This window comes from Anastrepha ludens, chromosome 2 (assembly GCF_028408465.1).
Source record: "Anastrepha ludens isolate Willacy chromosome 2, idAnaLude1.1, whole genome shotgun sequence".
Lineage (NCBI taxonomy): Eukaryota > Metazoa > Arthropoda > Insecta > Diptera > Tephritidae > Anastrepha > Anastrepha ludens.
The window spans coordinates 93,080,935-93,096,799 of NC_071498.1; the positions used below are offsets into that span (position 1 = coordinate 93,080,935).

The 15,865-nt window shown below is 37.4% G+C and overlaps 2 protein-coding genes across 2 annotated transcripts; both read left to right on the forward strand.

Moving 5' to 3' along the window:
- The first annotated feature begins 516 nt into the window (after window positions 1-516).
- LOC128854773 (uncharacterized) lies at window positions 517-1,686 on the forward strand. Its single transcript, XM_054089149.1, has 2 exons — window positions 517-668; window positions 727-1,686. Exons 1-2 carry the CDS (start codon window positions 592-594, stop codon window positions 1,595-1,597), a joined length of 948 nt encoding a protein of 315 aa, XP_053945124.1. The 5' UTR covers window positions 517-591; the 3' UTR covers window positions 1,598-1,686.
- On the forward strand, window positions 1,651-2,637 carry LOC128854774 (mitochondrial transcription rescue factor 1). Its single transcript, XM_054089150.1, has 3 exons — window positions 1,651-2,063; window positions 2,117-2,189; window positions 2,246-2,637. The coding sequence occupies exons 1-3, from the start codon at window positions 1,732-1,734 to the stop codon at window positions 2,447-2,449; spliced, it is 609 nt and encodes a 202-aa protein (XP_053945125.1). The 5' UTR covers window positions 1,651-1,731; the 3' UTR covers window positions 2,450-2,637.
- The last annotated feature ends 13,228 nt before the right edge of the window (window positions 2,638-15,865 follow it).

Below are 15,865 nucleotides of genomic sequence, written 5' to 3' on the forward strand. Positions count from 1 at the left end.
AGATCAGTTAGACGATGACGATCGCTGACTACAGCGCAATTGCTTAATGATCTTCTACAACAGCCACAACAGCAAATTGATAACATTTTTCATAGCTTTACAATGGAGAATAAACTCATACCAAGGCGAATTTATTAAGGTGACAGCATTCACCCAGCTGAATTTTTCACCGTAGGTATGGCTTATGTCAAAATTATATGCTTTGTTTGTATGTATTGGTATGTTTACATTTGCTTGCTGATTTTGACGTGATGGTTGCATCAAACGCAACAACAAATACATGTAGGGTTTTACTTATATGTGTTTGCTGTCACCTGTAATAAATTCGCCTTGACTCATACCATGCAGCCAACTGTGCTTGCTGCAATATAATTTTTGACCGGTACATACCGTATCTGCTTAAGCGCGTCATTACCATTCACATAAAATAGTTATCGATACCAATCCGATTAAAAAAGACTTGAATATTATATTTCTTTTACGGAGAGATGCAACCCTGTAAATAAACAGCTGAGCTTAAGGCACAAACATGTGCAGTGTGAGCATACGTTGTATTGCTATTAACAGGGAGATAATTTAGATTTGTTTACTATGAATAAGAATAAAGGAAAGCGAAAAGGTTTACCGAAATTGAAAACAATTTTGGCAAATCCAATTAAAGAAAAATGGTAAGCCTGATATTTAATATTTCGTGTGGAATTTTTGCTACAAAATGCTGATTTTTAGTCCCGCGTTGGATGAAGGAGAATTACAAGAACTAGGTCAACTGCTAAGTGAATCTATTAGCTGCAGCGGTTTAAATCCACAACAATTTGCAACCTCTGTACATATTCGATTGGGATTGGAAAGTAGCCTCCGAGCTATCAATAACTTGAAATGTTCTTGCGTGCTGATTTCGTTGACTATTCAACCACGATTCTTGATTGGACTAATAGTTCGGAATGTTGAAGCTAAAAATACAGGAATACCTGTGTACGTGCAGTCTCAATTGGAGGAATTCACGAAAAGTGTTTTTGGAGTGCGAGCGCTGGCTCTATGCTTGCCTACCGTGGAAGAAATGCGTGTAAACAAGTTGGATGAAAAACTTTTACAGTGGGTTGGTTCGCGGACAAAACCTGTAAAACCAAAGGCTTCAAGAGTTATGCCGAAAATAATAAAAAATAAAAAACCTACTGTAAGTATAAAAGAAGCCCCTGCAATAGAATTGCAGAAAACCGCTGTTGAAAATGTAAATGAACAATGGGAAGGAGACTTCATATCCTTTTCAGAAACAAGGGAGGTTGATAAGGCAGACCCTATAAAAGATGAACAACAATTAACAGAAGCTTTAAGTAAAGTTGTTGAAAATGTCGAAAAGCAAGCCGTCAGAGCAGTAAATTGTATTACTGCTACAACAACAACAACAGAAGTAAAAATGGATGTCGCAGAAGATGTGTCACATGCTGTTGAGAAATGTTATGATGACAAGTCCTGTAGCGATTCTGATGACTTTCTTCCGGAAATTTATCAACCTCTTACGGTCCACAAAATAAAACCGAATCCTCAGAAAAAACCGAAAAAGAAGCGTAAAAAAAATAATAAACAAAAGAAAAACTAAATATGTTTTTGTTTCAATAAAAGTGATTGCTTGGTAGCTCTGTTCTCCAGCTGTTTATTTTGAGGTTATGGTTAGCGGCTGATTTTCATAACACAGTTACTATACAACTAGACTTTATTAGGAAGTAACTAAAAATGTTAAAATTGCGCCATGTAAATAATTTTAGGAGAATATTTGGTGTTAATCAAGATCATGCGCTGACATCAACATTGGCGGTTTGCCAAGAGAATACTAATACTGCGGCCAAAAAATGGTATAACCGTTTGCCACAACAAAGCCGTCAAATACATATAGCGCAAATATTGCAAAAGTACAATAAAAAATCAAGGTATGGTGACGAAAGTGATAGCGACGATGAGAGTGTTGCAGAATTTAAAGATGAACGCGATTCTAAAGTGTTGAAGGCTAGTGTAAATTCTTTGCGGGCTGATTTGTTATTGAAAACAGGCTTAGGACTGGCTAGAAAGTAGGTACTTGAATTTAAAATGTTTTACCATTTCTAACCTATTATCATTACAGCAAAGTGGAGACTCTTTTCTATGAAAGTAAAGTACGTGTTAATGGCAAAAAACTCAGCAAGAAAAGTGTAAAAGTATGCGTTAATCGCCGATTGATATTTGATGTTACTAAATTAGATTCTGCTTTCAGCTCGAAGTCGGCGATGAAATTGACGTAGTTCGAGGTTTCAGCCAAGCGAATCCCGCCCATCTGATAGTCTCTCGTGTTATTGTTCTTGATGTCAGTGAGCGAGAAGAAAGCTTAAGCGTACAGATACGGCGTTATAAATCGCTACTCATAGAAAATTATCCTGGACCTAATGCTTACAAATCTTCTGAAGCAGTGCAACATTAACACAATTGTGATTGAAAGCTGTTTATTCATGTTCTACATTTAGGCCAAATTATAGTTTAATATAGTTCCTATTTAAAATAATATGTATAGTAGAATGCATAACGTAATTTCCGCTTTATCATTCTAATGCATAAAGTTATCTGCACGTACCCTAAAATATGCAGTTTCCAGCTGCTTCACCCAGTAAAGAGTAAAGATTTTTATTTTACGTTAGCAATTCAAGACAAAAAATCCGTCTATTCAATTAATTCTTTTTCGAAAAATTTTTTTAATTTCTGGTAAATTTACAGGATACAAAACTAGAAAGCTCTCGGACACTGGATTAGTGAAAATATAGTAGTGCAAATATAATAGTTCATTCGCCCGCAGTAGCCGAATGGGTTGGCGCGCGACTACCATTCGGAATTTGGAGAGAACGTAGGTTCGAATCTATACATAGGTGAAATACCAAAAATAAAAAAAAAGTTTTTCCTAATAGCGATTTTTTTGCCTCCCCACAAAAGACACTAAAAGTTCGACCCAAATTGGGGGACATCAGAATTCGTTTTAGAGGTATGGTTCCTTCAGCAAAGTTTCTTATTTTGATCCCTAGAATATGATTTTCACAGAACAATGAGCGATTTTTAAATCGACCCGCCCTAATATTCATATATATAAATAAAGGAAAATATCTTTAATCAGTAGTATGGAGGCTGATGTGAGTTTAAGATGTACGCAGGCGAAGGTATAGGAAAGTGCGAAGAATGCAGCTATCTAAAGGATCCGACTCTTCAGCAAAGTCAGTGATACCGAAAATTAAATCAGCTGTCCACAAAGTTGCAAAGGGGTAATTTTTGTACTAGTCCATTCGCCCAGCCTGCACCGCGATGAAAATTAGGGATAATGAGTTTGGGTTATTGCGTCTAAATGGGTGGCCCGATCCAAACAATTTCAACACAACAAAAACTTATAGTTTTTATTTAAACATTTTTGTGCAGAAAATTCGTTAATAAACTCGATTTGGAACATGCATTTTTTCGGAAATAACGGAAATAAGCATACATTAATTACTCTTAGTCTGCCTTAAAGTAGGAATTTAATCAATACATTTTTATGTTCACATCCACTTAACCCATTATACTATTGGGTATTACTTCTTTTATTTTTTAGTTTAAACTAATTAATCGAAATTTATTAAATAAACTCACTTCCGCGCATTTAAAAGCAAATTAAATGACAGAGTTGAGCTGGCAAACTCTACAAAATCCACGAAAAATAAGAGCCAAAGAAAGCAAACAAAAACCCAGTTAGCATTAACGCTCCGTTGGGCACCCAAGCCGACTTTGGACGTGAATTTAACATATTTCTATTACACTCAACGACTTGGGCCAGGTCGTTTCTGAAAATTCAATTTTTTATCGATTTATGGAAATAACCCTTTAAAAAAGTTGGGCACATAGAGCCTAGCTGGGACTCTATTATTTACATTCATTTGTATGGGGATAATGTGGCAAATGCGCCACATTTATAATTCATTTTTTAATTATCGCAGGTAAATATTTTTAATTTCTTACTTTTTTTATTGGTTTTGGCATGCATTGAGCTACCTACAGAAGCAAAAATAATCGCAAAAAATGTTAGTATTTTGGTTTGTGGAAAAAAAAGGATTTTTTTTGTTCCTTATTTTGACTCGTTTCGAAGAAGATTTAAGAAAGACAGTTGATTACAATGGAATTTATGGTAAAACATGAAATTTTATTTATTTATGGATTCGGTAAAAGGAAAGCAAAACATGTAAAGCGTTTTTCAGTAAGAGTGCTTCAACTTTTTTTTGAATAAAACACAAACGGTTTGACAATTTTAACTAATTTTTCTTTTATTATCGAGTTTGAACATATACATTTAAGTATGAAATTCGATTTCTTTTGCATGACCACCGCGTGCACGTTTTACGAAGTCCAATCGTTGAACCCAATTTTCGACCACTCTTTTGCATAAATCGGCCGAAATTCCAGCAATTTCGCGTTCAATATTGGCTCTGAGCTCACAAATCGTCGCCGGCTTGTTACTGTAGACCAATGACTTCACATAACCGCAAAGAAAATAATCTAGAGGCGTCAAATCACACGAGCGCGGCGGCCATTCGACCGGTCCATTTCTGGAAATAATGCGCTCATCGAACTTACTCTTCAACAAATCAATTGTAGCGTGTGCTGTGTGGCTTGTGGCCCCGTCCTGTTGAAACCACATGCCGTCTAAGTCCATACCATTCAATTGCGGCCAAAAATAATCGTTTATCATGTCGCGGTATCGATTTCCATTCACAGTAACGTGGCGATCGTTCTCGTCAACGAAAAAATATGGGCCAATTACGCCGCCGGCATGTAAACCGCACCAAACAGTGATTTTTTCGGGATGCAACGGTGCCTCATGAATCACGTGTGGATTGCTTTCTGCCCAGTAACGCATATTTTGCTTGTTGACAAAGCCATTGAGCCTAAAGTGAGCTTCGTCACTGAAGATGATTTTTTGGAAAAAATCTGGATTAAAGTAGCAGCAACAGAACGATTATTTTCATAAAAAATTTGCACGATTTGCAATCGTTGCTCAAGTGTGTAGCGTTCCATGATGAAATGTATACTAATGAAGTTTACAAATGACAAGCGAAAAATAAAAAATATTGCGTCGTTCGCCCTCCCTATCGGAAAAAAGTTGAAGCGCACCTATTGAAAAACGCTATATAAGCGATTTTTGAGTGCTGCTGATATACTGGATTCTTGCATACAATAGGAACGAGTTTTTCGACGAAGCTTTTCCGACGACAATCGTTCTTCGCTGTGAGTGTATTGGTTTATTAAAAAAATTATTCCATAGTTAGCATAAGAAAATCACGGCTGAATTATTCATACGGGTTTCGATGTTTGCCTAAAATTACACTGTGGAACAAATTCAGGTTAGCAAAAATTAGGTCCATTCTGAGAGTGGCGGGTGAAAATAGAGGAAATTAGAAGACCCGTATCGCGCCGTTTTTTTATGTTAGTTCGAATTTTTTTTTAATCGACCTTCGAAGTTCGAAATCGGAGCAAAATTGTTTATATGGTTTTTTGGCTATAACTCGTCGACTAATTGATATTTTTTCAATCTGTAAAAGCCAAATTATTGCTAGAGACCTGTGCAACAATTACAATTTTTGAAAAAATTGATTTCGAAAATTTTTGTGGTACTTATGAAACAATATACTGAAAATCGGCATTTGACTGCAATTATAATTATTCACTCAATTTTGTTTTTGAATTAATTTGTTTACTGAATAAAAGAATTATTTTGAGTCATGAAAACCTTTGTTTGACCTTTACATGCGCCAATGCTCGTCTGTGTGTATACTGCAGCTGTTAAGTTCCCAAGTGTCAAATATGATTGACGTATGATGCCATTTGCAAAAATTATAAATTATATAGGGTGATTAATTTTGTGCCACCTTGTATAAAAAACTCGAGAAAGCAAAATCTAATGGCTAATAACTGACTCTGTTATAACGAAAAATCAACAGAGGCCTTTTATAACTCCAATAAAACCGGACAGACATTGAATGTGACATATCTAATAAAAGCATTTTTGGTCTTGTCCGTAATAAACGTGCACGCTTGTTATCAGCAGAGATGAATAGTGGCAAATTAATTTTTTTTCTTAATTTTATTTTGAATTTTTATATGTTTTGTATTTATGGCTTGAATTCCCTCTGTACACTAATTTAATGTTTTTTTAATATTGTACAATATATGAATTCTTTTTGTTTTAAAATAAGTATTTGTTGTTGTTGTTGAAGTGGTTGAGCATTTCCACTGAAATAATCCTAATTAGTGACCAGCACCGTTTTACTACCGCTGTCCTCGTGTGATGATGTTTTTTTTTGTTTGTTTCTAAGTCAGATCCATTTAGTGAGGTCCAAGTACAGCAGCAAATTCTTTATCTCGATGTCTGAGATCTCATTAATTTGCTGTTAGAAAGGCTTACCGAAGGAGCGGAGTCGTGCCCCAGCTAGCCCTGGACATTCATATAAGTAGTGGAAAATACTTTCCTTCACCCCTTTCGCTTGACAGCTTCTGCGGATGGGATTGAAGGGGAGGTTGAGTCTGGCTGCATGATACCCTACTTTCCAATGACCTGTAAGGGTTGCAATGATGCGTGAAATATTTGGTCGAGAACATCCTAGCAGGTGATTCGTCCTTTGGATTTTGTACGACGGCCATGTGTTTTTTGTTGTACTACATGTAATTAATAGTGTGAAGCAATGGATGCTTTGTGCTCAGTGGGGTGGAGACTGCCACCGCCTCTGCTATGTCTAGTGTCGAACCTTTTCTTGCTAGCTATCTCATTACCCTGTATGTTCCAATGTTCGGGAACCCATATCAAAGTAATCTCAAGCCAATGGCTAAGTAATTCTAGTTCCTCTCTACACTGTAACACTAGTTTTGATAAAATGGAGTTGGAGTCGAAGGCCTTGATAGCTGCTTGACTGTCTGAAATGATAGCTATAATATTTTTGCACCAACTTCCTTCTAGAGTTTTACTGATTTGCAGGCTTCTTTGATCGCTAAAAGTTCTGCCTGGAACATGCTGGCATAGTCAGAAAGTCGAATTGACTGAGATAGGTTGAGTGGCTCCGAATGGAAGCCAGCTCCCACACCACAGTTCATCTTATAACCGTTAGTGTAGATTTCAATATCGTATCTTCCAATCATCTTCCCTTTGCTCCATTCGGCTCTTGGTGGAAAACGTACAGTAAAGTCTTTCTTGAAGTTAAGGTCGGGGACTGTGTAATCTGATTTGGGTTTTAGCAGTGAGAGTCCCTTTAGGAAGATCTTCCTATATCTCTGAGTCTCACCGTGCTGCAATTAGTGATTGTTTTATATGTAAGTCTAATGGTAATATATGAGTTAGGACAATGAGCCCTTCAGTAGGACTTGTACTAAGCACTCCTGTAGTTAAGATACACGCTGTTCTTTGTATCTTGTTCAGCTTGGTTTGGTTGTATTTATTTTCTGTTGCGGGCTACCAGAGTAGTGCCGCATATGTTGGTATTGACCTTACAGTGGCTGTGTAGGACCAATTGGATAGTTTTGGTTGGAGACCACATTTTTTACCCAACATTCTCTTACACGTGTAAAGTGCTATATTCGCCTTCTTTACGATGTACTCTACGTTGGACTTCCAGCTGAGTTTGGGGCCTAAGATAACACCTAGGTATTTTAAATACTTATTTAGTATGGTATTTATTATTATTTCTTTTGCACGTTTTTTTGGGAAACTATTTAGAGCATAAAGACAGTTAGACTAAACATAAAACAGTTAGACTAAACTTTAAACATAAAGGAGACTAAACTGGCAGAAATAAAAGCCAAATTGACCGAATCAAAAATGAAACAGGAATTAGAGTTTTCCAAAACTGAGCGCATGTTACGCATTGTTAATATGCAGAAATTACTTACAGGGTCCGGCACTCGAAGTATAATCAATAAATTTAGTTTGGAAAATTACTTTTATTCAATTAAAAGTAAAAAATGTGTGAAAATAATACAAAATTAAGAATCAATTTACTTTTGCTCGATTTGACCACTTTTTGACTTGACTATAGTCTGGAGACGGTCTAGAAACGAATCGCAAGCTGCCCGAATGTAACTTGCAAGTATTTTGGCCCATTCGCGGACAATGGCTTTTTTCAGCCCCTCGGGAATGGTGAATCTTTTAGTTCGATCCTTCCTCTCCAAAATGGCACAAAGAGAATCATCCATCGGATTTGCATCTGGTGAATTTAAGAGCCATTGTGTGGACGTTATGAAGTTCGGAACGTTGTTTTTTAGTCATTCTTGGTTCACTCGAACTTTGTGAGACGGTGCCGAGTCGTTTCGCCATATTGTGGCGAAGTGAAACCTTTAGATTATTGGAAACACTACATTTTTTCCGATTGGGTTCTTCAAAAGTTACTTTATTTCCTTTTTGATAGTTCCTCTACAATCTTAACTTACGTTACGTATACGTCTCATACATGCGCTGTATAGTATGTATGACATTTTCCCATAAAAAAAGCCATATTGTTATAAATCACAACAAGCCGTAATTATGGCAACACTTGGCAGTAAATTTCCCCACCCTTCACTTTGGTCTTATGAACACTGTGACAGCTTTAAAAGTGTGCTCTAATTGCTCTTGTAATTCTAAGAACTGGCGTATCATAAATGAACATTTCTCCAACTGCTCGTGGCTTAAAATGCTACGCTCTAATATTACGGCGCTCATTCCACTGCTTCATATATTAGATTACAATTTGAGTGGCGTAAATTTGTTAGTATATATGTATGGTATTTAACGCGTCAAAAAAATTCTACGCATTATTGGCACCTGTGCACAAATATTTGTCTTACCTTAGCTAGCAGTCGGCCAAAGGCTGTCGAGGATCTAGAATTGGCGCACAATTTTACCTCAGAAGCATGCATTTATTATACAGTTGGTTTCGTTTTTTGTTTTTGCTTGTGTTTGCTCTGTGACCGACAGATAATGTAAATTCAACAGCAACGCATACCAAGAATTTGCCAAGCGACTTGAAGGACAGGCAGGCAAATAGATGGCCTGAAATACCAAAGAAAAGCGTGCGCATAAGCGCTTTAAGCATTCTTACGTGGTTTTTAAAGTACAAGAGCGTATCGGCAGGAAAAGGAAACGTAGCACAAAAAGAGGCGTATAAAATATTGTTGGTACATATACAATCGAGTATACGAGGGAATTACATTTTCTTCATAGCACACTCACTCACCGGCAAAGCCTACACAATTGGCAGCCAACAAGTGACCAACGGTATTGAGTGTGCAACAACTGCTTTGTAGGTACATAGGCCTGTAAATATAATGAGCAGTAGCAACTTCTTGCATATTTTTATGTGTTCTATGGCAAACTTCAGCTTCCATCGTTGCACGCCTGGAGGATACAATAACTGTAATAAAATAAATATCATCACAACAAGGTTAAATTTGGTCAACGGCAGCGAAAACAACTGACGGGAAAATGAAAGCAACAGTCGCGCTATGTAAGCTTAAAGCGTTGTTCGAATGCGAAACAAACCATTTTGTTGTTGTTATTCTTATAACCATGGGTTCAATTATAACACTTGCATAACAAATTTAGTAAAAATGTATACAAAAACTAAATTAAAAGTATACGATTAACTTATTATGCCTTAAATTTTTCGGATAAGAAAAAGGGTCAACGATAAAGTACAAATTGAAAAAGGTTTATAATTGTGTGGCCGCTGTAGGCGAATGAGTTGGTGCGTGACTACTATTCGGAAGTGCATATGGTCGCGAAACATGGGCGCGAAACATCATAGAGATAGAAAAAGTTTTTCCTAATGGCGGTTTCTCCTCGGCAGACAATGGCAAGACTGCGAGTGTCCTTTTGTCGAGAAAAAGCTTCTTATTAAAAAACCATATGCCGTTTCGAGGCAACATAAAATGTCGTATGGTTTGACAAGATGGTAATCGGTCGGTGTAAGGAGAGAAAAATATGACGGCTGCTGAGGTCCTCTCATTCGTGTTCTTGGAGTGCGGCTTTGACGACTTGTGGGGCCTGGCTCTGTCATGAAGGCGTATAGTTTGGCCATGTCGATCAGGTGTTTTCTGTCGAGTAGGCTCATTCACGCGGTGTAGCTAGGCAATGTAGAGATTCTTGTTGACCGTGGTATTTTATTCGAGCATTTCCCAGTGCGCCATGCCTTCCCAGTCGCACCAGACACATGTCATTATCTTCTTTGGATGAAGATCCGGCTTGGCTCTCGACTTTGACGTATCTCCTGCAGCCACCCACTCCTTACTTTGCTTCATATTAATGTAGCGGTGTTGCTCGATGGCGGGGGAGATACTTGAGAAGCAATTTGAAGGCGACTTTCTTTGTTTTTTTCGTTGAGCTCGTGAGGTACCCAGGCTCCCAATTTTCGGTAAATTCCATTGAATGAAGGTGATTTAGAATCGTTTTATGATCGCAGTTTATTTTTTCCGCCAATTTATGACTGGTTTGGCGATCGTTCTCCTTCAAAAGTGATTTGAGACGTTCTTCATCGAATTCAGAAGGCGTTCCGCTGTGGGCCGTATCATCGACGTCAAAGTCGCCATTTTTGAACTGTGGAAACCGTTTCCGTACTGTAGACTCGTCTGTGATATATATATATATTAGATAGTTTACGGCGATGAATTCCTTGTTTGAACTACATTTTTTTTCCCGCGAGCCATTTCTTTATGTTAAGGAACAAGAAAAAGTCGCAGGGGGCCAGATCGGGTGCGTACAGGGGGGTGTGGCAGTAATTCATAACGCAATTCGTGAAGTTTGAAACGTCACTTTCTTTTTTGCCAAATGCGGCCGTGTCTCCATAATTTTTTTGTAAAAATGGTCCAATAACTCATTGTAGTATTGTTCAGTGATCGTCATATGTATTTAAAATTTTCCCGTTGATTGTGTATATAATTTTCACGCTCATGTTTTACTGAGTGTTTGACCGAGCTTTTTCTCCAATTTAATGCCCTCCTACAATTGGAGAGACCTACAATTTTCTGTCGACTCCGAATGGAAGAAGGTTTTTATAAGAAAATTTCCTATGCATGGCGAAGGGCGACCTCTATTAGACGAAACTTGTTCTATAATTTGATGATTCATGCCTACTGTGCGCATCAATCACGCACAACCACACTCGGCGACTGCCGCATCACTTTCATTCAGTTTCTACTACGTGGCTGTAGTGGAAATTCTTTAATATTGCATTTCACGAATTTTTATGGGATATTAAGTAGAATGGCCACATATATTTTTGAAAATAAATCCATTTCTGCTGAAATCTTGCTAAGTTACTTGAGTCCTTTATCCAAATGACTCTAGAGCCAAGTGGTAGCATTTGCACGGAATGACAGAGAAAAATATTTACTTATGCAAATGATACGCTGACTTAAATCGTTAGATGTAAAGCCAGACAAATGCGAATAATTCAAAGAAATAAATGGCTTAAAAATCTTAGAAAAGTTGTCGAAGAATAGCTTGGATAATGTACGGTTCCAAATACTTGGAGAATCTACTGTATGTACCGTACTGACCTTCTTCTGTATGTTCGAAATTCTTCTATTGCCAGAGCCATAATTGAGCTCAATATAATTCAAAATATGTTGAGATACATTATTCATTTTCAAAAAATCACTTCATGGATTCCTTGAAACCCTTTTGTAAGTAGTTTAGCTTCAATCTTGTTTTAATCCCTTTCACATCTAAAATATTTGCATCAAATCTATAAAAAATTTTAAAATTTAATTTGCTTGACATTTGTAAAGCCACGCCGTCTTGAGTAAATCTGCAGGTGCTTCGATTTTTTACAGTTTAAAAAAAGGATTTGAATTTGCGACAACGAGTTTATATTAAATTTTGCGTTAAAGATGGATTTAATGGTGCGAAAAGCTTAGAAATGTTGGAAAACTGTTTCGGTTATGATACTCTAAAGAAAAGAGTGGTTACGAGTTACATGAACGCTTCAGAAGAGTCGTCCATCGTTCGTGAGTCCATTGAGGGAACCGGGCATAGTGGCAGGCTGTCGATATCGAAAACTGATGAAAACATCAATAAAGTGAAAGAAAAAAAAAATAGCCACAAATTAATCCGGATCCGTTTAGGACATTGTAGTTAATCATTTGGGTGTGCGCCGTGTTCCTATAAATGTGGTCCCATAGAATCTGAATTTTATGCAAAAAAGGGACCGCCTTAATATCGAATAACACCAAAGACATGATTTCCAAGGCTGAATCCGACTCAACAACATTCATCGAATGCCTCATTATTAGAGACGAGACGTGGCTTTATGAGTACGACACGCAATCCAGACATCAGGTGAGTGAGTGGAGAGCTTCGAATGAACCTAGACCAAAAAAACGCAAGTCGTTTTCAGTCAAAGAAGAAAGCGATGCTCATGACTTTTACGTTTTACAACGGTATTGTACACCACGAATTTTTGCCAGAAGGTCAGACAGTTAATGATGGCTATTATTTGGGCGTTATGAGACGTTTAAGTGAAACAATTTGCCAAGAAAGGAAGAATTTATGCGAAAAGAGCACGTGTATTTTACACCATGATAACACACCATCGCACAGTGCCACCATTATCTGTGAATTTTTGATTCCATTTCCATTTTTTTTTCTGTTTGATCGACTCAAAGAGCCACTACAGGGAATGCGTTGTAACAGCCGGAAGGAAGTAATGGAAAAAAAACGGTTCTGATGGATATAGCGAAAATAGAGTATCAGAAATTTCAGAACTGGATCTACTGCTGGCAATAGTGAGTTGCAGTTGATGTAGAGTACTTTGAAGGTGATAATATCACTGGTGGTATTTTAAAATGTAATATAGGTATGTACACCTGTTCAAATATTGCTTGACCTGCTAAAACCGTTATATAAATATAACACAAAGATAATGCAATACTTTATATTCAAAAGTAAGGATGGTGATGCCCCAGGTTATTTAACGGATAAAGTTTTTTTATTACTATTTACTTTTATTTTTATTTTTTGTTACTAAAGCTTACATAAAGCATAAATGATTAGATGCGCTGTTCCCGCTGTTTGTCAATAGATGCCGCCAGCAGTGTGTGCTGGTCGATCCTAACATAACCTAAACGCCATAAACCAAGCTTACACCTATGGTAAACCAACTGCTTCGACACATTGGTGATTATGTTTTGGTATCATATACTTTTGGTTTTGTGAAAATGTCTGATTTTGTGCCGAATAATCGTCATTTGCGGGAAGTGTTGATTTTCCTCTTTCATTCGAAAAAAACGGCGGCTGAAACGCATCGAGAGCTACAAAAAGTTTATAGAGATGCTGCTTTAAGTGAAACAACGTGCCGAGATTGGTTCCGTCGCTTCAAAGACGTTGATTTCAATGTTGACGACCGTCCGCGTGAAGGAAGGCCAAAAACTTTCAAAGACGCTGAATTGGAGGCATTGCTCAAACGGAAGAAGAGCTTGCTTCAGTATTAGGAGTTACCCGCCAATCCATTTCCACGCGATTGCATGCTTTGGGAGTGATTCAGAAATAGGGGACTTGGGTTCCTTATTTGTTAAAATCTAGGGATGTTGAACGTCGTTTTTTTGCCTGTGAACAACTGCTCCAGCGGCAAAAAAGGAAGGGTTTTCTTCATCGCATCGTGACGGCTGATAAAAAATGGATTCATTACAGCAATCCAAAGAAAAGAAAGTCGTGGGGACTGCCAGGTCATGCTTCTACGTCGTCGGCTCGGCCGAATATGCACGCTGCGAAGGTTATGCTATGTATTTGCTGGGGCCAAGTTGATGTTATTTATTATGAACTGTTAAAACCAAGCGAAACCATCACTGGGATCGGTATCGCCTTCAATTGATGCGATTGAGCCGAGCACTGCGCGAGAAGCGGCCGCAATACGCGGATAGGCATGAAAAAGTGGTTCTACAGCATGACAACGCTCGTCCTCACGTTGCCAAACCCGTTAAAACCTACCTGGAACACTAAAATGGGAAATCCTCCCCCACCTGCCATGTTCTCCAGATATTGCGCCGTCCGATTATCACCTGTTGCGATCGATGGCACATGGTCTAGCTGACCAGCAGTTCACTTCAAATAAAGACATCAAAAAATGGCTTGATCCGTGGGCAGCCTCAAAAGAATGAACAGTTTTACCGCGACGGTATACGAGATCTACCAGAAAGAAGGAAAAAAGCCAGCGATAGGCAATACTGTCAATGATTCACTTGTAACCATTTTTTCACAGTAAAGTTGTAAAGTTGTATATTAATGTTATACAAATTAAATTACGCAGCGCCAACAAAATGGGCTTTCGGCTTAAACGATTTCAAATACAATTCGAGAGTGGTATAGCCACACAAAACTCACTCCATTATAAAGGATTTGAATTATTTAATACTCTTCTAGAAGACTAAGTATAACTATTTGGAATATATTCAGAATGAATTGCGTAAATTTTTCTAAAAACATGTAAATCACTCTGTCTGACCAGCAAAAGTAAAAAACATTTAAACTACAACTGGAATCAAATTTAGAATAACTGACAAAAGAGTATAAGAAAAAGACCAGAGCAAAAATACTACGACGATAAGGATAACGATTGCCAAATATTTATTTATTTACTAAAAATACATCAATTCGAACAGTCTATGAAGATATTATGTATAAGATGCTAACATTTTTCACTAAAGGAAGTTATTGCCTTCAAACCGGCGCACCGTTCATTGAAATCGGAAACCGTTACACAGGGGTTTAAATATTTTCGTGTAGCGTATTTATCTAATGATGATAATGATGATGATGATAACACAATGTTTCTTAATTTCCCAAATAATTTCTGAGCTCCATACAAAATAGCATAATTTCAGCTTATTTTATACACAATCTTACGAGAATTACTTTTTATCTCTGCAGTAGCTCCCGAAAAGCAAGTAGTGAAATTAATAAATTCATATTTTTTCTAATTTTCCTCGTCAAAAGTACGAATATTCAATAAATTTTCGTTTGAGCACAAACTAAATGCTTTTTGTTACTGTTCATCACTGTCATCGATTGTTACATAGAGAATGTTGAAAAATCATTAAACAAAAAAGTCACGTTTTCGGAAATTAAATTTTACGTCATTTAAAAGCAAAAAGAAAAAATTATGCACTAAAAGAATTTAAGGCTGTTAATTTGATTAAAAAATAGAAGCGCATTGCTCTTGCGGAATAGCTATTGAATTTGGCTGAAAGAATTTTAATTAAATTTTCAGGCAAAGCGCCGCTTTCGCGACATGCATTAGCTAGGAGTTACATAAATACACATACATACATATACACATACACATCAAAGCCCAAACACACTTTAGGTTCGTTGGCCAAATACGGGCACTTTTCCACATTCACACGCACGCTTACATACTGATAGACACATTTTCGAAAGCTTTCATCACCGTCCGACGCCAAAACTTTTTAAAGTTGTAGGGACGAGTGGCAAAGGGCCGAGACAGGTTTTCAGAAATGACTGTAAGCATATATAATGCATACATACATACGAACATGCAAGTATTCATATATAAGTATGTCTGTAAGCATACACACACGCACAGTAAAATATAAGTGATGGCATCTGCCCACCGAAACTGAATAAATTTGCATCTAATTAGGGGATGCGAAGAGTCCGATGTCCGTTTAACGGTGCTGTTGCTGTCGCTATATTTTTTGTTATTCTTGCAGCCTTCCAGCTTCGCAATTTCCGTACGAGCATTCTTCAGTGATTTGTATGGCGGTGCGGTGCAGAAGAACAACACCAACACTTTCACACCTACTAACTAATGCATGCCCACATTTCATTTTCATTATCAAACCAGGA